At 38.9% G+C, this 24,833-nt stretch overlaps 1 protein-coding gene across 2 annotated transcripts in view; it reads right to left on the bottom strand.

The window, feature by feature from the left end:
* Window positions 1–24,833, bottom strand: part of LOC121965516 (semaphorin-6D-like) — a 218,225-nt gene that overhangs the window by 113,991 nt on the left and 79,401 nt on the right. Inside the window, exons 3-8 of one of the 2 annotated variants that reach the window (XM_088090593.1) lie at window positions 19,504–19,638; window positions 5,815–6,041; window positions 5,057–5,171; window positions 4,070–4,127; window positions 3,704–3,760; window positions 3,318–3,419 (exon numbers count right to left, since the gene is read on the bottom strand). In XM_088090593.1, coding sequence (XP_087946719.1) covers window positions 3,318–3,419; window positions 3,704–3,760; window positions 4,070–4,127; window positions 5,057–5,171; window positions 5,815–5,968 — 486 coding nt within the window. In that variant the 5' untranslated portion in view covers window positions 5,969–6,041; window positions 19,504–19,638. Of the gene's footprint in view, window positions 1–3,317; window positions 3,420–3,703; window positions 3,761–3,910; window positions 4,028–4,069; window positions 4,128–5,056; window positions 5,172–5,814; window positions 6,042–19,503; window positions 19,639–24,833 lie in introns of those variants that run through there. The other variant, XM_088090594.1, reaches the window with a different exon arrangement.

The following is a 24,833-nucleotide window of genomic DNA, read 5'->3' as shown; positions in this document are numbered from 1 at the left end:
AAAAAAACTGCAGTTAATGTCTAATATCTGTGGAGCGGGCTGTTTCCTCTCTGACCTTTAGTTCTCAGAAGCTTTTGATTTAATTTAGACTTTTATTGGAGAGGGAAATTAAATGATCTGAGCTAACAGCCGTGCTAACTGTCCGTTATGAGCTGATTGACTGAATGAATTGATTTTTATACTAAATGTCAGCGTGTTAAACACCAGTGAAAACAGCTCTGCAGAAAAACATCACATAAAGTTAAAAAAACTCTGACAAACTGCAGAAGTTTAACCCTGCAGTAGGTTTTAGGAGTTCATGATCAACAAAACGACTTTCTGGGCTGAGGTTTAGTCACGGGCTCGTAGCTTCCTGCTGATATCGTGTAATCCTGTCGCCCTGCAGAGACTTCATCTGCACGCACGTTAGACTGTTTTTACCGACGTCGTGTTAAGTGAAGCTTTAAGCTTTTATTGTTTCCTGCAGAGTTTCTGGTTTGATTGAGAACATTTTTTTAGACTTCACGCTGATTCTTGCAGCTCTGAGAAAAAAATTAAACTCAAGAAAACTAAAATCATTAAAAGCAATAAATGGCTCTTTGACTACATACTGGCATGTAGACGTGTTTAAGCCCAGACCCCTTTGAAACCTGATGTTCGGGGCAGATTGGACCATGTGCAGTGCACTTACAAACCACTTTCTATTTCGTGGTGAAAAATTGAAATATGACACCTCACAGCGTTCACACAGTTCAACAAAAAGTCAAGCTGCGAACAACTTTTCATGTCAAAGGTCTTAAGATGTTACAGACAAAATTTGAAGTCTAATGCATAAAAAATCTAAGCGGAGCTCATTGAGGTGTGACCCCTGTACATGGCCAAAAATGCACAAAATCTTGCACAGTAAATTCCAAATGGCTCGTGGTGAAAAATCAAAATGGAAAAGTCACGTTTTGAACAACTTTTCATGTCAAAGGTCTTAAGATGTTACAGACAAAATTTAAACTCGGCAGCATCAAATCTCTAGGAGGAGCTCATTAAAGTGTGACCCCTGTAAACGGCTAAAACTGCACAAAAATTGCACATTACTTTGAAAATGGCTCGCACCTCACAGCGGTCACACGGTTCAACGAAAAGTCAAGCTTTGAAAAACTTTTCGTGTGGGTCCTAAAATGTTGAGGACAAAATCTGAAGGTGACTGCATCAAATCTGCGTTTTATAATAGGACGCCTGTAAAAGGCCAAAAATGCACAAAAATAGCTCATGGTGAAAAATTGAAATGTGACACCTTGCTGTCGTCATATGGTTCGAAAAGTCACGCTTTGAGCAACTTTTCATGTCAAAGGTCTTCAGATGTTACAGACAAAATTTAAAGTTGACTGCATGAAATCTCTAGGAAGAGTTTGTTAAAGTGTGACTCCTGTAAACGGCCAAAAATGTGCAAAAATCGCACAGTAAATTCAAAATTGCTGACTCTGTGTTGGATTTAGAGTATGTCTCCCAGAGAACAACTTTAGACCCTAAAAAATGCAGGAAAAAATCATCATTTTAAGGAATAATAATAATTCCTTTTTAGGGTCTTTGCACCTAATAACCACGACAGACTGATGAGTTAAAAATCTCTCCAGCAGCTCGTCTGAATCAGTGCTGCAGAGCTGCGTCCTTGTTAAATGTCGCTGAACGCATTAATCTCACAGCTCCGTCAGAAACACGCGTGAGCGCGGCGATAAATAACAATAACCTTCATATAAAAACATGAAGCGCAGGTCGGCTCTCTCAGCGGCTTTGTGGATTTAACTTTTGATTAAAAACGCTCGGGTCCGTCGTCTTAATCCACTTCAGTCTGTGTCGCAGTAAAATATGTTTAAAGCTCCTTCGCTGACTATCTGTGAACCTGCGGCGTCTTGAAAAAGACCCCAAAATCACTTCCTGTTCTCCAAAAAATACAAGCTGATTTTATTTTGCGGCATCAATCAGCGAAATGAGAGTGCCGTTTTTTTTTGTTTTCTGTCTCGTTTTGGATCCAAACTTCAGAAAAGGAAGAAAAGCTCCTTCAGCCTTCAGGTAAACTTGTTGTTTTTCCCGCCGCCGGAGGTTTCAAAGCGCAGGAAGCTTCAGCTAAACGGGGCCAGCGCCTGTCAATCAAACCCGCAGCGCCGCAGCGGCGGCGGGAAAAAGGAAAAAAAGCAACGCGGCTTTGGATTGACACCTGAAATTGTGGCTTTTGTGAAGGTGTTGTGTTTGGTCGTGACGAGGCGTCTCGAGCTGCCTGACACTTTCAATTAGGAGCCCAACGAGCGGGAGGAACGCCGGCGGAATAAAAGTCATCTGGTCCCGGCGCCCCGTCTCTCTGCTCATTAACCCGACGCCGCTGCTCACGATGCGTTTGGAAATTCAACAGCTGAGAGGATAATGGGCAGGTTAGCGACACACACACACACACACACACACATACACACACACACACACACACACACACACACACACACACACACACACACACACACACACACACACACACACACACACACACACACACACACACACACACACACACAGGTTATATTTACACTGCAGGTACTTCATTTGATGTTTGTGTAAAAAAGACGCCACAAAGTTCCCTCTTATTAAAATTAATTATAACCTAAAGCGGTTAGTAAATACTTCACTTCAGCCGGATTTAAAATCGCACAGAAAATATCCTGAAACAGAAATGAAAAAATGAAATGTCACTATGTTCGTGTGTCATTAAATAAAGTCCTCCTGCTCATCACGAGCCGGGCTGCGCGTTGGTAATCGATATCTTAAAGGTCTCCACCAAAATAGCCAACACGTTCTCGTCGTCACATGTTGCCGCTTTGTCAGTGGACGTCTGCATGTTACTACTAATATCTTATTATTAGAGTTAAAAAGTGGACATTTTTAACTTAAAGGTGGGACATTTCTGGGGTAAAGTGAGGACAAAATTTGGGATTAAAAAGGACATTTTTACCGTCACGTTCTCGTCACATGTTGCCGCCTTGCAGTTTTTACTGTTAACCCATTCAGGTTTTTTTAACCTCTCGTGCACAAGTCTTGTTACATTTATTACATACTTGCTTTTACCTAATCTTGTGTGCTAATAATATAAAATAAAATAACATGAAAAATAAAATAAAATAAAATAAAAAATGAAATAAAATAAAATAAAATAAAATAAAATAAAATAAAATAACATGAAAAATAAAATAAAATAAAATAAAAAATGAAATAAAATAAAATAAAATTAAAAAGGCTGTCTTTTCCTTGTTTTAAAGTCCCTCAGAGGACAGCGCAGAACAGCACAGGTGTGTGTTTACCTTGTAGTTTCGGCAGGTGGGGTTGAAGGCGTTGGTGCCGCAGGCGAACAGCGTCTCGTCGTTTCGGGGAACCAGCACTTTGACGTAGTTATAACACTCGTCCTGAAACACAAACACCAACCGAATCAAACGTCTCTCACAGGAACGTCTTCGGTCTTTCTAGTCTCGTCTTTACTGTTGCTGAACTTTATCGAGTCTGTCGGGGATGAAAACATTTCAGAAAACAGTTTAAAACGACTGCCGATCACAAATAAAATGTATCTGACTTCATCTGCGACTGTGACTCTGTGTGCGTCTAAAAACACGAGCACAAAGACTCTCGGCTGCAGAGGATGAAGTGAGCGGAGCAGGAGGTCCGGAGAAGACGAGGAGGAAGAGGAACTCACGCTGTTCTTCCCTCTGACCGTGCACTTGCTCACGTCTTTGGAGCGCCACGTCAGCTTCTGAAATGCAGAGAGGACGTGCAGGAGTTAATCTGCTGTGAAGAGCTTTGTTGATGAGATATAAATACACATAAATATATATAAATACGCTCAGGTTGTGATGTTGTAATGTTACGCAAACTGCAAAAAAAAAGTGTAAAAAGATTTTACCAAAAGATGTCCAGAAAACCATGTTTATCTTTCCTGCAGTTATTTATTTAAAAAATCAGATCTGAGATCCGTCAGAAGAAAAACACAAAAAAAGCACAAACATCTGCTTTTTTCACAAGAAACAGAATAAAAAACGGTTGGATGTGTATTTGTACTCACCAGCTGAGGTACAAAGTCCTCTGAAGCCGTCGTCAGGTTCACCGCAAACACGTGATCCCTAAAAAACACACAAAGTCAACAACACGCAGATCCACCAATCAGGAGACTCCACACAGCGCCAGAAACGTTCGGTTACTTCTGATGACACGACCAAGAAGAAAAGAAGAAAAGACCCGAAAATGAGCAAGAAATTAGTAAAAACTACAAGAAAATTACCTGAAAATCTAAAAAGACAAAAAGATAAAGTAGAAAAAAATCAAGGCAAACAAAAATACACATTATGATATTTTGAACATGATTTTAAATATGATATGATAATTATGAATATAGTTTTCTTCCTGTTTTTCTTTCTTTTTAATCTAGCTTTTAAAAAAAATCTAAATCTACTAGTTTCATTCAGTTTTTGGGACATTTCTCTCCAAGCTGCTCATCGCCTTTCAGTCTTTTTCAGATCGATTCGCTCGATATCCAAACGTTTCATTTCTGGTAAAAAGCAGCAAAGAAAAGTGATGTTGAAGGTTTTAAAGGTTTAATGTTGTCTGACATTTATTTTATTCTGCAAACCTTTTTCTTTGGGAAGAACTTTGTGCTTAAAAATAAAGATGGTTGTCATTTTATTTTTGTTTTTTTGTTTGTTTTTTTTTTGTGTATTTGTGTCTCTGCAGTGAATTTATTTCTGTGACGTTTTCAAACATCTAAAAGAGTTTCTGAACCTGAACGTCCGTCTGATGTCAAACTGCTGCTGCTGAAAATGTGTGTGTGTGTGCATGTGTGTGTGTGTGTGTGTATGTGTGTTTGCGTGTGTGTGTGTGTGTGCGCGCGTGCGTGTGTGTTTGTGTGTGTGTGTGTGAGTGTGTGTGTGTGTGTGTGAGTGTGTGTGTGTGTGTGTTGCGTGTGTGTGTGCATGTGTGTGTGTGTGTGTGTGTGTGTGTGTGTGTATGTGTGTTTGCGTGTGTGTGTGTGCGTGTGTGTGTGTTTCTGACTGACCTGGCAGCGATGTACAGCATGTGGTTGATGCGCAGCAGCCTCTGGAAGTCGAGTCCCAGACGCAGCGTGTCGTTGTCCTGAAGCAAACCTTGAAATCCTGGAAACTGAAAGGACTCTGCAGAGAGACGCGGAGACACGAGGACGCCGGTTAGTTCGTTAGATCTTTATTTCTAACATGTCAAATAAAACAGGGGAATAAAATAAAATATAAGCAAGAAAAACAGCAGCAATATTTACCTCATCCTTATCATAGTTTATACATTTGATAAAAAAGTTAATTTTAAACATAAATATTCCCAATTTCTGTCACAATACATTTACAGATCTTGTGGAATTTCACACGATGCAAATAGTGTTTAAGGGTTAAAAATAAGCAGAAAATATTCAAAACATGCTCAGTGTTGCAGAGAGTGGTTACAATGTAAAGAGCTAATTTAATTTTATATATTTTTATATATATATAAAAGTATAAATAAATGAAGAGAATAAATAAAATTAAATAAAATAACATAAAATAAATTAATTAGATAAAATAAATGAATAATATAAAATATATAATAATATATATATATATATATTTTTTTATCTCTTTAGCTTTGGGAAAACGTTTTTTGGGGTGGATTTGGACAGTGTAGAGTCCAGCGAGCGGTGCTTTTTTCCAATCAGATGAAGAAAAGGTTCGTTTTCTGTCACTTCAGACTCGTCAGCGCAGTAATTCATCAGAAACCATCAACCAATCAGAGGGCGCCTCGACTCACGCTCCGAGGTGACCACGTTGATGGGCTCCAGGTCTTTGGGGAACGGCGTGGCGGTCGAGGCCGACTCGGACAGGAAACGGGAAGTGAGGAGGAGGAGCAGCAGAGGAAGCAGCAGCGGCCGCCGCCATGGTGACGGCCGGCTGGGCGGAGCCATGGCGAAGGAGAGACGGAGAGAGGGAGGAAGGGGGCGGGGCGTGGTGATGTCAGCAGGTCATGGCGGGCGTCGGCTGTAACGAAGACAGAGAAACTTAAAGTATCGTGTGTGTGTGTGTGTACGTTTTGTTTCTTTGATGATGCTTGATTGAATTTATAAACACGTTTGAATCGTGTGGAAAAAAAGTGAAAAAGCAAAAACAGAAATAAAAAAAATCAATAAACCCACTCTCCTCAGGCCGTTACAGGATTTAAGTTAAAAAATGAATAGAAATGTGTGTGTGGTGTTTATGTGTGTGTGTGTGGTGTTTGTGTGGTGTTTGTGTGTGTGTGTGTGTGTGTGGTGTTTATTTGTGTGTGTGGTGTTTGTGTGTGTGTGTGTGGTGTTTGTGTGTGTGTGTGTGGTGTTTGTGTGTGTGTGGTGTTTATGTTTGTGTGTGTGATGTTTATGTTTGTGTGTGTGGTGTTTATTTGTGTGTGTGGTGTTTATGTTTGTATGTGTGGTGTTTATTTGTGTGTGTGGTGTTTGTGTGTGTGTGTGTGGTGTTTGTGTGTGTGTGTGTGTGTGTGTGGTGTTTGTTTGTGTGTGTGTGTGTGGTGTGTGTGTGTGTGTGTGGTGTTTGTGTGTGTGTGTGTGGTGTTTATTTGTGTGTGTGGTGTTTATGTGTGTGTGTGTGGTGTTTGTGTGTGTGTGTGTGTGTGTGTGTGTGTGTGTGTGTGTGTGTGTGTGTGTGTGTGGTGTTTATGTGTGTGTGTGGTTGTCTCAGTGGTGTGGTGGTTAACACTGCTGCCTCTCAGCAGGGGGGTTGCTGGTTTGAGTCCAGCTCGGGGCAGAAGTTTATCTCTTGGGCCTTTTGTGCAGAGTTTGCATGTTCTCCGTGTGTCTGCGTGGGTTCTCTCTGGGTTCTCCGGGTTCTCCCACAGTCCAAAGACCTGCAGGTCAGGTTGATGTGACTCTGCATGCTCGTAGGTGTGACTGTGAGCGTGAGGTTTAGATACAGATTTATTTCAGATATAGATATTTATCTGCTGTATACATTTATAAATGAGTATACATTCAGAGTTTATTTCTCTGCAGCTGAACGTAAAACTAAAAAAACTCTTCATGAGACGGAGTAAACATCAGATCACGTGTGTGAGTGTGTGTGTTTCTAACACTTTTGATCCTCAAATCTCAACTCTGTGTTTTTATTTATCATCATTTACTTAAACACGCGTGCTTTCCAGCGGTTTCACTCCGACTCGTCTTCATGAAGCTGTGAGAACGTCACGCCGAGTAAATGAAGCCCGACAACCACACGTCCAGTTTTAACACACACACACACACACCTGCACACACACACACACACACACACACACCTGCACACACACACACACACCTGCACACAGTCTACACATGTGTTACACCTGACCTTCTCTCCCTAAATGAGTCAGCTGTTGAGACGTCGAGGTGCAAATTACACTCCTGAAATGGGACGAAATGTCTCCAACAAGACCCAAATACAGACAGCGTTTCTCCAAGGTGAGCTGTGTGTGTGTGTGTGTGTGTGTGTGAGTGAGACACAGTTTTAGTTAGAGTAGAGTAGGTTGAGACCTTGAGAGCGAGGACATTTTTTTAAAAAAGTGAGGACATGTTGACGCCTTCAGAGGTCTGTTTGAGGGTTCAGACTCTGTTTTAAGATTTATTTGAAATCAGTGATGCCAACGAGGGTCCTCACATGTACAGAAGTCTAGTGTTTAGTGTGTGTGTGTGTGTGTGTGTGTGTGTGTGTGTGTGTGTGTGTGTCAGTTTTTGTTCATTACACCGGGCACTTTGTCTCAGCCTTGTCTCGCTGAATGAGAATTGACATCAGGGCTGCTTTTGGCTCCGAGCAGCAAATTAATGATTTAAAGAATAAAACACACACACACACACACACACACACACACACACACACACACACACACACACACACACACACACACACACACACACACACACACACACACACACACACACACAGACACACACAAACAAACACACACACACACACACACACACACAAACACACACACACACACACACACACACAAACACACACACACACAAACACACACACACACACACTCACACACACACACACACACACACACACACACACACACACACACACACACACACACACACACACACACACACACACACACACACACACACACACACACACACACACACACACAGCTAACGACAGGCTAAGTAGACGAAGTGAAGTTAATTCTCTAAATTTAGAGAGACATCGAGACACTTTGATATTGACGTCCACTCATCGACCAATCACATCCCAAAATACTTCAAACGAAATACAAAAACAAAAACACTTCTTTATGATCTTTTTATTCACGCAGATGTGAGCGTTTCGAGTGGCGAGATTAGACGCGAATAGACGCAAGTTCACAAAATGTGCTTTTCAAAATCAAAGCTTTAAGAAATATTATAAATTAAGCCTTTGAACGCTCTCGATTGAAATATGAGACGTAGTCGATAGAATGTCGATAGAACGCATTCCAGCCGTGTTTTGACAGACAACACGAACAGCCAATGATCATAAGAATAGAGCCGTGGAGAACCAAATGCAGTGAAGGACTTTGACTGTCGAACAGCTGAGTGTTTGACAGCCACAGCGCTGAAACAGACACATCTGCAGAGGTGAAAGTGACTTCATTAGACTCTGCAGACGACTTTGTGTTAGTTTCAGCTTTAATCAGACTTTGGATGAATTATTTAGAAACAGCAGGACGCATCGCTCCGTGTCTCATCCGGCCGTTCGCGCTGAGCTCTCATTATTATTACCAGGGGCAGATGTAATGTTTTGGGGGCCCGGGGCCACAAGCACGAGCTTATTTTCAGCCTTTCTCTAACTGTGAATGTCGGCAGGCTGTTGGCAGCTATAGGAGAAGTAGGCCGACTCAAAAGTTTTAAATTCCTGAGTAAAATGATTAACAGCACAGAAGTTTGACAGAAGCTGAAGTCAGAGTCCTGCAGTCAGGAGAGGTTGGCCTATTATCAGCACAATGTGCTTCAATTTACCTGAAGTTTGTTTCAGATGGAGCTTTTCATTTTTATATAATGCTGGAAAGTTTAATCAATAATAATAAATCATATGTTTATTACACTCCAACACACCATGGTCACATGACACTGTGTCAGTGAACTATGAGGACAAAAAACAAACCACAAAAAAAGCAAAATAATCGTAATCAAAGTAAAATATTCGATTAATCGTGATATTGATTTTAGGTATGAGGATTTTAGGCAGCAGAAGAAAGGTGATGTCAGTCCAGGTTTCAAAGGGTTAACATCATTTTCTCCCTTCATCAATTCATTCTTTTTTTTTTTTTTTTTTAAATAACATCAGTCCTTATCATAAATATCAAATATTCATTAATTTTCAGAATTTTAACCTTTTAAATGCTGGGTTTTTGTCATGATGCCACTATGTTTTACATTACAAAAAACAACACAAAAATAAATTATTTTTAATATATTACATGCTAGGTAGGCTATTATTTTTATTTTATTATATATATATATATATATATATATATATATATATATATATATATATATATATATATATATATGGATTATTATTATTATGAATGTGTGTAATATTAAAGCTGGCCCTAAGGGTTAATAAATGTCATGTTTTAAAGTCAATGGACAAAAATTTTTCAACCCTCTAGTGACCGCCATAAATGAGCATTTCTAGCTTCCACTTCACATGAAAATTATTCATTTTTTATGTTTATTTTTTCATCTAAAAACATTGTGGCATCATGACAAAAGTCTGGCATTTAAAGGGTTAAAATTGTGAAAATGAATGAAAATTTGATAGTTATAATGATGACAGATATTGGTTAAAAAATAAACTCAATTAAAGCAGAAAATCATCAGGAAGTCTGATGTTTTTTAAAGCTGGTGCAGCTTCTGTCGAAGCGTCGCTCAGATCTTCATGTTTCTGTGATCTTTTTATCCTGATGCTCCTGATGAGAACTGGGAGGAAAAAGATGAGAGGAGGCGCATGAGTGTGACACTTTTTTTAGTTCATTGTGGAGGAGCGAGCTGTGGGAGCACCTCGCTCCTTTTCATTTGTCACTCGCTGTGACAGAAGGAGGCGGGAGAGGTGAGGAGACGACAGGGAGGAGGCGATGAAAGAGGAGATGAGAGGAGAGCGTGTCACCTTCATGGCTCCTTCATTTCTGCTTCATCACCGTGTGACATAACAAGGAGCAGAGGGGGAGCGGGGGTGGGGAGGGAGAGGAGGAGGAGTGAGGGAGCAGAAGAAGGGGAGGAGCAGAGGGGGAGCGGGGGGAGGTAACAGGTAGCTGCTAACCCTGTGAAACCTGAGCATATAGCTTTGATTTCTGTCAAAAACAAAAGACGGCCCAAAAATCAGCAAAAATATCATAAAAAACTTACAAGAAAATTACCTGAAAATAAGCAAAAAAAAAAAAAATTACCTAAACATGCTGAAAAAAAATCTTTTATTTAAAATATATTTTTAAATATATTATTACCATTAGAAACAAATTTAGTGCTTTTTGTAGCAGAGCAGGAGAGAAAAGAGCCTCGACATGTGTCCGACTGTCTCACAGCGTCCAAACAGACAGAATCTGAACTCAAAATCCTGGAAACGTCCTAAAATTCTAGAAACATTTCAAAATCCTAGAAAGGTCCTAAAATCTTAGAAACATCCTCAAATCCAAGAAATGTCCTTAAATCATAAAAGACCTAAAATCCTTCAAACGCCCTTAAATCAAAGAAACATTTCAAAATCCTAGAAAAGTCTGAAAATCTTATAAATGTCCTAAAATCCTTAAAATGTCTTAAAATCCTAAAAACGTCCTAAAATCCCAAAAACGTCCTTAAATTCAAGAAACATTTCAAAATCCTAGAAATGTCCTTAAATCCTGAAAATGTCGTGTTAAATGCAAACACGTACTTTTGTCTCATCTCTCGAGTTGTTTGGAAAAGTCTCTCTGGGTTTTTCGTGTCTTTGTCCGTCTCGTCTCTGCAGAGAACCGTCAGAGTTTCTCCTCGGCGAGCAGATAAACGGCGTGCGGCGGTCGGACTGAGCGGGGGGCGGAGCTCGCTCACGTCCCGTCACTCAGCCCGACTCATTTAGGTAATTGAAACATCTTGTCGTCCTCCCCGTCCCCGCGTGTTCACCGCCGCCTGAACATGATCCTCCCGCCTGCCGGGGACAATCTGTCATTTATACGGCGGGACTAATCCGTCACACGGGCTCAAACAGGAAGTTCACTTTTCCCGCCGTCCCTGCGGAGCCTGACGCTGATTTATAGAAAAAAGTCCGATATTCAGATGAGATCATAAATCTGATCTGTCGTCCTGCATCTGCGGGAGTCTGATCGATCACACATTTACTGCAGGATTGATCAATATCACAGAGCTCTCAGTGAAGACATTAACCTGGACACGTTTAACCCTTTACTGCCCGCCGCTCCGCCTGCAGGACTCCACAACAACGTCTAAAACATTAAACAGCAACTGTTCGGCTCATTTTCACGCTCACTCTGTATTTCGGGTTTCCACACAAACATGCTGACATGCTTTAATGTGAAATATACACTTTATTTTCTCAGATTGTCTAAGACGCTCTGTTTTAGGTCTCTTTAGGACCCCCTCCCAAAAACGTCCTGTCTGCTCTGACCGGTCAGCATGTAGCTACATGTAGCTACATGAAGCTACATGAAGCTACATGTAGCTCTACATGTAGCTTCATGTAGCTACAGCTACATGTAGCTTCATGTAGCTTCATGTAGCTACATGTAGCATGAAGCCTTCTAAATTAAAAAGCATGTTTCCCTAATGTTAGCATGTAGCTACATGTAGCTACATGTAGCAGTGTATTTCCAGCTGGGGAATATTTATGTTTCTAGCAGCACTTTTTACCATGAAATTCACCAATAAAGCTTTCTAAATAAAAAAAAAAACATGTTTCCCTAATGTTAGCATGTAGCTACATGTAGCAATGTGGCTGCAGGTGCTGAATTGCTGTTTAAAGCAGAACTTTCCTGCATGAAAAACGACCGAAAATCCAACACAACCCAACATGTTCCAACAGAATAGCAGATGAAGCGAGCCGCCAACTTAAAGCGTCGCCGTTAGACGAGCTGGAAATGAAACTCTCCAGAATTACACACGGCACTTTTAAACGTTAAATTAACGTTTAAATAATCTGCATCTCAGCAGATCAGACTCTCTTCTTCTTTTCTGTGTTTCTCAGAGTGAACAAACTGCTGTAAAAACACTCTTCAGCTCAGAGTTCAGATCTAAAAAACGATGTTTTTAAAACACGGTCTGCCTTCAAAGCGTCTATTGATTAAAAAAACCCGACTGGCATCATAAAGGTTCATCCGCACGGCAGCAGAGAATCGATACGAGCTGAGCACAGAATACTTTTCATGTCAATAAACGCAGCACGGCGGGCGCTTTATGAAGCAGCGTTTGATGAGTCGTACACACAGAAGAAGAAAAGCGAAGGCGCCGCAGTCGAGAAGAGAAGATCTGGAAAACATGTTGCTGATGTTTTGGGTAAACAATAAGAGATTTTTACTGAACGTTATTTCTGGGACGGCAGCGGTCTAACGGACACGTCAGACTGGTTTGACTGGACAGTCCTGGTGTTAGTGTGGAGACACCGTGAAGAGCGAGCCAGCGGTTCAACATCTGCCCGAATAAATGCAACGTTAACACGAGAAAGATCGCGTATCGAGTGTTCTCCGTGGAAACGACACCTTTTTACACCTTTTTGAGACCAGAATAAAACCAAGACAGCATCTCTTTAAAAACAGCAAAACTCCGCCTTAGTCACTGATGACCGACACAAATTCACCGCACAGAGCGGAGCTCGCCGGCTTTTCACCGCGTGGAACACGAACTGAAGTCAACGCTTTTCTAAAACAGCCGAGAAACGACCGAAGCATGCGGACGGCAGACAAATCCCCGTGAAAGGCTGCTGCGTTCACATCGTCTACATCGTCTGTCCGTCCGTTTGTTTTCCTCCGTCTGACTTTAAAAATGTGAAATATTGAGAATAAGATCAGCTCAGTGTCAGCGTGTCGTGTTTCCGTCCGTCCTGCTGAAGTCGAGCACTAAGTGGACGATCTGTGTTCTCTCCGTAACAAACCACATCCTCCCCTCTGAATTATCGCCGCTGCTTTAATTAAGATAATTGATTGAGATCGGCTTCCTGTTTGTGTGCCAGCGGTGGATCACCTCCGCCGCCCGCCGCCGCTGGATTAACTGTTATTGGGAGAACGTCACAACGACTTTGAGGTTTTAATGAGATTGGTGTCAGAGAGGTCGCCGCCGCTCGGCCGAGGTGTTTATTATGAAGCCTGATCATCGGTAATGTGATTAAAGACGGCGGCGTGAAGGCAACTACACCCGTCCAGAGAGGACAGAGGACAGAGGACAGAGGACAGGTGTTAATGTTTGCTCCTTTTAAAGGATTTGAACCCTAAACACGACGACAGTTACAGTTAAACACACTCCAACAGAGATTTAACCCTTTGAAACAGAGAGTGATTTCATGTTCCTTATGCTGCTTTCCAAATTAAACATAAGTTTATATTAACCCTTAGCTGCAGCAATTTCTTCCAAAAACATGGGCAATCAGCAACTTGGTTACTGATGTTTCACAATTTGCAAGAAATTAGTGGATTTAAGAAATATATTAAAATAAAAACATAAAATAAGCTTGTATGAATTCTAAACAAACAAACAAACCTAATAACATAATTTTGTGTATATATATATATATATATATATATATATATATATATATATATATATATATATATATATATATATTAGTACTAGACTAGAAAATGTAAGAAAAGTTTTTTCTTTTTTTTTTTTTTGCAGGACATTTCCTACCAAGCTGCTCATTGCCTTTTTCTTCATGTTTTAAGAAGTCAAACCATTTTTCCTCAGATTTCAAAGGTTTAAATACTCGTAAAAACGTCTTGAAGCTGCAGGAACAAAACTACAGGAGCTGGACTTTTTATGTTTCTGCTTTTTATGTTTCTGCCAAGTTTGATATTAAAAAAAAATGAGAAGCCATAAAGTCCCGTATGAATTAATGAAAGCACAACAAGAACATTAAGTATCACCAGATCAACATTATGAGCCTCTGCAGTAATTATATTATTGATACTGATCATAAACACTGAGTGCACAGGAGAAAAAAACAGCAGGGGTTTTGTTGAAGCAGCAGTTTGAGTTTTTTTTCCTAAAAACTTATTTTAAAATGGATCATAAATCAGTTTAAATCAGCTTTTTATCATTGCACCTCTTGTCTACACTTTTGCTGTTTCTAATAGTGATTTTTATTTAACATTTTGAACCCTGAGCAGAGCCTTGATTTCTTTTAAAAACATGGGAAGAAGAAGACAATGGAAAATTTAAAAAGAAATTACCCAAAAATTCACACAAAAACAGAGTAAAAAGTAACAAGAAAATTACCTGAAAACTAGCAAAAAAAGAAAAGTTTAAAAAAGGAAACATCATTTATGTGCTGCTGTTTTTTTAAGCTTCTGTTTTGTGATTTCTTGTCCTTTTTTTAAACAAATTTTCAGAAAATTTCATAAAAATTTTGGGGTAATTTCTTCTAAAATTGCCAGTTTGTACAAAAACCCCCAAACATACATATAAATATATACTGTATCAAATTTGTAAATATATGATTGTAATAATCAAATATTTTTCTGGATATTTTCCCCCCTTGTTGATAATTTTATTTTTATTATTTTTATTATTTTCAGGTTTTTGTCCAGCTGATTTGCTCTGGTGTCAGATGCTTGCTGGTGAAAGGTTTCACAACTCAGCACAAGAAAACAGTGTATGTGTGCGTGTGTGTGTGTGAGCAGTAAACTGAGAGTGTGTGTCTTTTAGTGTGTGTGTGTGTGTGCTGGCCTTGAATGAGCGCCTCGAGTGCCAGACTGAGAAAGTAGAATCAGTTTTCATCCTGACAGGCAATCCACCTGAGTGTGTGTGTGTGTGTGTGTGTGTGTGTGTGTGTGTGTGTGTGTGTGTGTGTGTCAGACTGAAGGACAAATTGTAAAAAATATTATGCAGAGGAGAGAGAGCACCTAAAAACAGTCAGTACGTTTACATGATGTTATAAAAAGTGGAATTATTGTGTCATTTAGCCAGAATCCAGAGAGATAAATCCTCCTAATGCAAAAAAAAACTGGACTGTTTGGATGCAAATGCACCAAATACCACAGAAAGACTCGATGTTGTCCCCAAAATATCCGGTATTTGCCAGAGATGGTGCACAGAATCAACGCCGTGCAGCTCGGTCACCAGAGGAAAATGTGGAAGTGTAAAATCAGTCCTCATCCATCCATCACTCTCCTGCTGTTTCTCCTCAGAGGAACCAGGGGAGTTATAAACCACTCCTCCTCTATTATCAAGGATTTCACCGCCACGCTCCCCTGGCTTTACTGCCACCATCACTGTGTGTGTGTGTGTGTGTGTGTGTGTGTGTGTGTGTGTGTGTGTGGTTCGTGTCCTCCCTGTCAACATGTGTGGATCTTTAAACAGGAAGGAAGTCCAGGCAACCAAAAAATGTGAAAAACGAGGAGGAATTACATCAAGAAGCATTTATTGTTGTGGCTACATCATTTAAATATTATTAAATTTATTTATTATTTTAGTATTTAGTCTCTACGATAATGTTTTTTATTCATTTATTTTTTATTCATTTATTTTATTAATTTGCATCTAATTCCTCCAAATTTTTCACGTTTTTTGGAACCAACAGGATGTACAGGACGGAAATCCAGGCCCTCCAAAAATGTGAAAAAAGTGAAAATGAGGAGCATTTATTGTAGTGGCTAAATCATTAAAGTATTGTTTGATTTAGATTTTTTAAAAGATTTTGGCCATTCCAATAAAAGTTTTTGTTTTTTTATCTGTAATTCCTCTTGATTTTTAAAACATTTTTTATGTGCCTCAGTTTCCTTCCTGTACATCCTTTTGGTTCCCGACAGTTTTTGGCCGACGTTTGATTATCGCCTGCAGAGCAGCCAGTCGTCTCTGTTTTTCTATTTCACGTCAAAAAACAGCAAAAACAAAAGGAGCAGACAGCTGGAGAAGGAGAAAAGAAAGCAGGAGGATATGACTGAAAAATGTGGATAAAAGACAAGAAAACGAAGAGAAGAGAGAAAAGAAAGAGAGAAGAAGAAAAGACAAAAATTACAAAAAAGAGGGAGAAAGCAGAAAGACATGACTGAAAGAAGCCAAAATCATCATGTGGAATAAAAACAAGAAAAGAGAAAAGAGAGAGAGCAAAAAGGAAATAAGAGAAGAAGAGAAAAGAGATGAATAGATGAATAATTAAAGGATGGAGGGATTCATGTTCATCATCTCACAAGCTCAACTATTCCTCTTTTTTTATCTCTCCATCATTCATCGACTGATTTCTCTTTCTCACAGCTGCCAGATTATTTGATCTTTCTCTTCTTTTCTCCTTTATATCCTTCACGTCTTCCTCCCTTTCTTGTGCCTTCTCTCTCTCTTTCTCACTTTCTCTCCGTCTTTTCTTTCCTGATTCTCAATGGTCACTTTCTTTTCTATTTCTGTGATTATCAATCAAAACTGTGTAACCAATAAATATTTCTTTATTTAAAAAAACACTAAATATTCACAGTAAGCACTGGAGCGTCCGTACAGCATCCTCCAACACACACACACACACACACACACACACACACACACACGCACACAAACACACACACGCACACAAGCACTGCTGAACTGCAAGCGGGATAAAACAGGAGGAGTTTTCAAACATCTCTGTGAGACTCTGACGCTGTGACAGTTGCACGTGTTTCTTCATTAACCCCACAGGTGCTTCTCCAAAAAAAATCTAATGTTGCGAAAAAATTAAATGATTCCATCAGTTAATCAAGAAATTGAAAATTTAAATTAAATTTTAACTAAAATGTTTAAAGTTTAAAGTGTTTTTTATATTTTTTTAAAATGATGGATTACAGCTAGAAAAATGTAAAAAAAAAAAAAAAGTGAAAAATAAATAAATCAAAATAATGTTTCAAAATAGTTCTGTATTGTAAATCAGTTTTGGAACAAAAATATTCTAATAATTTAAGATACCTCATTTCGTGAGCTATGAACCATAACCACCAAAAGAAAAAAGTTATGTGTTTTGTATATATATTACATGAAAGTTTGACTTTTTGTATTAAATTACAAAGAAAAATGAACTTTTTCATGATGTTTGGTGCCATTTGTATCATATCTGACACACCACTGTGTGTGACCTCCATGTCATCCACATTAACATTACTGAAGCCTTTTTCACAGCCCAGCTGCAGACTGAATGGCTGCTGGGGACTGCTAACTATATACAGACGTGGACAAATCTGTTGGTACCCTTACAGCTCACTGAAACAGTGTTTCATTCCTCCTGAAAACTGATCGAGTTGAAAGCAACTGTCTCATGTATACCCGTGTTCTTTTGGTATGTCATAGAGTAAAGTATGTAAGAAAATGTCTATTTTTATTAAATATGGAATTAAGAATAATGGATGTCAATTATTTTTGTCAGTGTCAAGTTATTTCAGAGAAAATTGTGGGTTCTTCTATTTTCATGGAAGGGTACCAACAACTTTGTCCATGTCTGTATAGTGGACTGTTAAAAATGATGTGTGTGAATCGTTACAATACCTGCTCCAGCCAGCAGGTGCAGCGTAGACTGTGGAAATTAACACTCACACACCTATAAGCCCCTTTTTGGCTAAATTTTTTTTAAAAAATCATCAGAGGCTGAAAATCATGATTTCAGTATAATTTAGAGCACGACCAAGTGGGGACTTTAAAACATCTCTGTCGACTCTTTAGTCCCCTGTTGGTGAGTGTGTAACGACACTGAAGTCCACGTTTATGTAGGATTGTGAGCGCACACACACACACACACACACACACACACACACACACACACAGTTTTAATGGAGCAGATGTTTATTTGTAAGCAGCTTATTTTTGATTGTTTCTGATTGTAATGAGACGTTTCAATTAGAGAGAAAGAGCACACTGTGACGCATTCACTGCAACTGAGAATTACAGCGACTCAACAGCTGCAGCTGATGTGACTGATTTTTATTTATTTTTATGTTTTAAATAATTTGTTCAGAATGTATGATGTTAGCATGATTAGTTTAGCAGTAAGCAGGAGGGCTAAGCTTAAAGGTTTCCTTTGACTCCTAAGTGAGATATGAAGATATCATAAGGTTAATTTTGGTTTAAATCAGAGGTATGGGCGCTGTTAATAACCACCTCCGTGTTGGTCATGTAAAAATGACAGGTGTTTTGTTGGAAAACCTTGCAGGAGCGAGACAGTTTGTAAAACTGCTCCAGTCGGAGCGGGCTGACGCTCATATTTTTATTATTATTATTACACTCTTTTCTCCAACCTCCAAAAAGTTTAATTTCACCCAGAAACTTTTTTCAGCCTTCAGAAGGTTCAGATGAGATTCACACTTAAATTAAAAATACCTGTCACCCGTAATCATCTGCTCCTCACAGAAACACCCGAGCGCAGAGGTCACGGCTCCTCCTTTTGGAACATTTTAAATATTTTACCGTACAGTGTTTCAGGCTTTAATCATTTCTCAGTGTGAACTCTGCTGGGTATTCAACTCCTCAAAATTCAAATTAAAACATAGCTCATCACTTTTCCAAGGGCAGTTAACAAACTGTATTTTTTTAATCATGTTTTCTACTAAAAAACCAAAACAACCTGAAAAAATCTGAATCGCTGCTATTGTTAGATTTTCTCTGTTTTTTAAAATGTAATATTTAACAGAAAGAAAGAGTTTAGTTAGACATCAGCACCTCAACACATCGCATCCCTGCACAGACCCTCCAGCTGATACAGCTACATATCAAACTACTGAATTACGCCCTAAAAAAAAAATCCTGCCATATTATTACCACCAAGCTGTTTGATTTTTATTGTTTTTTTATCTTCAATTTTCAATTTAATTAATTAATATTATTACTATATACTGTCATCGTTTTTTTTAATTAATTAATTATATTAATATTATTTTAATTTTTATTAAATTAGTTTTTGTCCCCTTGCACAACAGTAACGTGCATAAACATAGATGCCATATTTGACAAATTTTCCCAAATGTAACTGCTTTTGTAAGATATTTTTATTGGAATTATTTGTACTATTAATAAATAAATAAATCAATGAATTAGAATATTTATTCTCTCTCTTCTCAGTTGTTTTTTATGTTAAATTCAGCACGTCGCCTTGTTTTCTTTTTTATGTCTGTTGATGATTTTACACGTTCATACTTCATAAATCCACGACAGTTTTACACTTTTTTTCACCAATAAATAAAAAATGACTCTAAACAAACGTTAGCAGAAAAAGGTGAAAAACGAAAAGAAATGTCGATGGACGGAGATAGAAATGTGAATAAATGACTCACGGTGAATAAATCTGCGGTGACGCACAGGTGAAGCCTGCAGCCGCTCAGGTGAGTCCTGAAGGAACAGGAAGTGCTCACTGTGTTCCAGGAAGTCAACAGGAAGTCAGGAGGCGGGGGTGGACCCCCTCAGACGTCCTGAAAGATATAAAAACAATAAAAATATGACAGTTAGGTTTTGTGTTTTTAGCAGAGATCCTCAGCGTGCTTCGTTTCAAACGTTTGTGGGATTATTGATCATTTCTCAGATTTTAGGATGTTTTTAAGGCGTGGGACATTTCGAGGATCGAAGACTTTTCCATGATTTTCGGACATTCATAGGAATTTAGGATGTTTTTAGGACTTTAAAACATTTCTAGGATTTTAGGACATTTTTAAAAGTTTTGGACATTTCGAGGAATCTAGAACATTACCAGGAAGTTTCTAGAATTTAAGGACATTTCTGGGATTGTAGAATTTTTTTAGGATTTTGGGACGTTTCTGGGACGTTGCTTTTAGGATGTTTTTAGAATTTTAGAACTTTTCTAGAATTTCAGGACATTTTTTAGGATTTTAGGATGTTTCTCTGATTTGAGGACATTTCTAGGAATTTAAATGTTTCTATGATTTTCTAGACATGTCTTGTATTTTAGGACATCAGTGTCTCAGCTGTGTCCTCTGTCGGGGGTGTGTCCTCCTCTGGCTCTATGTTGATGCTGTTTTATGTCTCTGACACCTTATGGAGACTAAAAGGACAAAAACGATTCACAGAGTCCATCACTTTATTTTTACTGTCAGTTAGAAAATGTTTGGGGGCCACCAGGGGCCCTATCAGGGGCCAGATTTTGGCCCCGCGAGTATCAATGTCCTAATATAATCAGGATGTATTGATGAGATTAAACGGCAGATTACAGCGCAGCGAGGAGGAAGATGAGGAGTAGGAGCACAGGTGGGAATCACACGCCCAGATGTCTCCTCGTCCTCGTCTTCCTCGTCCTCGTCCTCGTCCTCCTTGCTGCAGCCTGAGCTATTTAAATAAAAACCTTTCTCATAACGAAGCCATGACGGCGGCGGCGCTTGTTAGCGAGGCGGCAGGTAGTCGACCTTTCCTGACGCTAACGGGAGCCATTAAGACGAGCGGCGTCCAATTAGAGGCGACCTCCATAACGAGGTCAAACAGCGGAGGATCATGGGAGAATGCAGAGCAGCACAGAGGCGGCGTGAGTCAGATCTGTGACACGCCGAGAGCTGACGGAGAGTCGACGCGACAGAACGACTCATCAGCGTCATCTGCGACACGCTGACGCCCAACAGAAAAAAACTTTATTGACACAGTGAAACTTCCTCCTGACAGACGGCGACTTTGACTACAGACTGCTGACTCAGCAGAAACCGTCGCCTCATCCGCCGCTGAAAGTAGTCCCCAACAAAGTCCCTGTTTCCTGTTTGTATGATGAAAACTACAGTGAGACGCTTTGGAATTAACCCTTTAAGACCTGATTTAATATCACACACACTCATATTACTCACACTAAAAGCTTTAAAAAAATATTATACATGATTTTCTACTTTCATTGAGTTAATTTTTAAAGATCAGTCATAATCATAAATATCACATATGTATTAATTTTCTAAATTTTAACCCTTTAAATGCCAGGTTTTTGTCATGATGCTGCTATGGAAAAGAGATGAGAAATGAGAAAAAAAATGAGAGAGATGAAAAAATTATTATTATAATTATTATTTTTATTATCTCCTCCGTGCTCAGTGTGTGAGTGTAGCTGCTGACAGTCTGGGATATGTCAGTGTGTGAGTGTAGCTGCTGACAGTCTGGGATATGTCAGTGTGTGAGTGTAGCTGCTGACAGTCTGGGATATGTCAGTGTGTGAGTGTAGCTGCTGACAGTCTGGGATATGTCAGTGTGTGAGTGTAGCTGCTGACAGTCTGGGATATGTCAGTGATCAGCAGCTACATTGACTGTGACAGGTCACCTGGTGGAAATAGCATGTATTTCCTCCATATGCCAAATATGGTCAAAATGACCTCATCAGGTGGAAAATAGTCAAAATGACAAATTCAGAGTCAAAAGCCCAGAATGACACCCAGAAATAATACAAGTCCTGTTTTTCTGCTCTGATGGCTGTGGGATCAAAAATGTCAGTTTGAATGGGTTTCAATGGAGCATTTTTGGACCTGAACAGTCTGAATGTAACTATTTAGTTTCCACAGTGTATTTTAGACTTATTGTAGGAGCTGAGCTGCAAATTCACTGATTACACTCAAATACACAATCTGGACTACATTTAGGACACATGCATCAACACACACACAGTTATCACAACAGGAAGAAGAAAAGAGACTAAAATGAGACAAACAGACATTAAAGAGTCTTTAAAGGGTTAATGAGGTGTTAATGTGATGTGTGTGTTTTTAAGTGTGTAAATACTGATGCAGATCAGAGCTGAAACACTCATGTGGACAAGATGTGGATGCAGTGTAACAGCAGGAGCGTCACACATTAAACTCCGTGTGGCTGATAACGTTGATTTAATGGGCTGACGGGATCGGCGGCGAGCGGCGCTCTGATGTGACGGTTTAAAGCTTCCTGTCAGAGATCAGTTTCCTCTGAGATTTGTTTTGTTTTCCTGTTTATCTCTTTGTTACAATCACAACCATTCAACATATTAAACCTGTCAGCCACAAATCTGATCCTTATCTCACACACACACACACACACACTCATGAACATCACACACACACACACTCATGAACATCACACACACACACACTCATGAACATCACACACACACACACACACACACACACACACTCATGAACATCACACACACACACACATAAACATCACACACACACACACACACTCACGAACATCACACACACACACACACACACTCATGAACATCTCACACACACACACACACACACACACTCATGAACATCACACACACACACACACACTCATGAACATCACACAGGCCTGTTTGTAGTAAACTAATCCCATGTGATGGATTTTGGAGGTTAATCCTCTGTGTCTGTCTCTCCCTGTCTCTGTCTCTCTCTGTCTCTCTGTCTGTCTGTCTCTCCCTGTCTCTGTCTCTCATTGTCTCTCTCTGTGTCTCTGTCTCTCTGGTTTGACTTTTCTCAGCGCGCCGACACTCCGCTCTTCTTCTCCTCCTCTTATCTGCGTAACCATCCACCTCGTTGCTTTTTATGTAATCTCTGAAAATCCGAGCAGCCTAAAAGCTTTATTGGCAGGAACAGTTTGTGCTGCCAGAGCTTTTTTTTTTTTTTTTCTTCACAAGAACAACATAAGTGACAAAAATAATAATAATACTAATAATACTAATAATAATACTAATACTAATACTACTACTACTACTAATAATAATAATAATAACCATAATAATAATAATATAATGATGATAATGATAATAATACAATTATCATTATTATTAATAATAATAATAAAAATAATAATTATAATTATAGTAAAATTAATAATAATAATAATAATAATAATAATAATAATAATAATAATATAATGATAATGATATTAATACAATTATTATTATTATTAATAATAATAATAATAATAATAATAATAACAACAATAATGGCAATAAGAATAATAATAACAATAAGAATAATAATAAATATAATGATGATACTGAAGCTTCAAACTGACGTTTAACAAACACGCAGCTGCATCAGGAGACGAGGAGCTGAGAGACGAAGCGAAAACTCCAGAAATATCCGGATCAAAGAGACCGCTGCGTGTTTGAGGAGCAAAAAGACCAAAAACCTGTTCAGAGGCCCAAACTGCAGACAAGTTCAGCCAGTGAGCCAACGTGCGACTGAAAACCCCAAAATTAACGACAGTATTTCAACTCAACTCAACTTTATTATCTCGAATCAAAACACAAAAACTTCATGAAAGACAACATCAGACAGAAATACAGAAATTTCCCAAATCAAGTGAAAACAACGTCACTTCTTCCACACTGATACTTTTTAAAAAAAAAACAAAAAACAAAACAGTTTTGGAGATTTTTTATTCTTTTGAAATATTGGGCGATTTTTTTCTTTCAATATTTTTGGTGATTTTTTTAAAAAAAAACTTGTTGAATTTTTTCTTTCAACATTTTCGGTGATTTTTTTTTTGTTGATTTTTTTCTTTTATTTTTGTTTCTTTTAAATATTTGTTGATTTTTATAACATTTTGGTCAATTTTTTTCCCTGACTTTTGGAGCCCGGGGGTTCTGAGAGCATTTTTTCTTAAAAATTTTGGGTGATTTTTTTGTTTTCTTTAAAAAAACATATTTGGTTAGATTTTCCTTTTTAAACTTTTGTTGATTTTCTTTTTCTTTTTAAATTTTTGGCAATTTTTTTTTCTTTAACATTTCTTGGTGATTTCTGCCCAACTGCCTCAAAAAAGTAAGTTAATATAACTAGATAATGTATTCTTACTTTATATTTAATTGTCAAGTTTACTTTAAATTTAGTTTTATTAACTTAATTTTGTGAAGCTGCTGCAACTTAAAAATAAAAAGTTTAATTAATCAGTATTTCTAAGTTTTAGCCACTTCAGTAAAGTAAGTTTACTGAGCTGTTTTTCTGAATTCTGCTGGTTTCAAACTGGTCAAACGTTCAGTGTTTTCATGTGAAAACAGAACTCGAACTTCTTATTAAAACCTCAGAAAGAACAAAGTCATTTCAAATGTCATTTTTAAGTTGCAAAAACTTGATAAAATGACGTAAATACAGCTAAAGTTTGAGGAAACTTAACACTTGGATGTGAGAAATAAACATAAATTAAGACTTAATGTTAATTTATTTTACTTTTTTAAGGGAATCAGTTTCCATGGTGATTTAAAGCGACATCGACTTTTCAGGTTTTAGTCTGTGACGATCACAATGTGACGTTTTCTCCCTGAAACCCGTCCGAGACCTCCGTGACCTCCGAGACCTCCGTGACCTCCGAGACCTCCGAGACCTCCGAGACCTCCGAGACCGCCAAGACCTCCAAGACCTCCAAGACCTCCGTGACCTCCGAGACCGCCGAGACCTCCGTGACCTCCGAGACCTCCGTGACCTCCGAGACCTCCGAGACCTCCTGCAGGATCCATCGACCATCTGAAGTGCGACTGGACGCGAAAACGTCTCGATGTTAAATAACCTAGCGATGAGGGCGAGGCGAGGTCACGGCGGCGGGCGGCGATCCCACACAGAGACAAAGAGCAGAGACGGCGTCCCTCGTGCAGAACGATCCTTCATCGTCTCTTTACTGTGACATTTGAGCGTGAACGCCGCGAGTTTTCAGGTTTTATCTGCGC

The sequence above is a fragment of the Plectropomus leopardus genome, chromosome 17 (assembly GCF_026936395.1).
Source record: "Plectropomus leopardus strain MGB_pleo_1.0 chromosome 17, ASM2693639v1, whole genome shotgun sequence".
Classification (NCBI taxonomy): domain Eukaryota; kingdom Metazoa; phylum Chordata; class Actinopteri; order Perciformes; family Serranidae; genus Plectropomus; species Plectropomus leopardus.
Note: the sequence above shows the minus strand (reverse complement) of the source record. Positions and strands in the feature narration are given on the sequence as shown.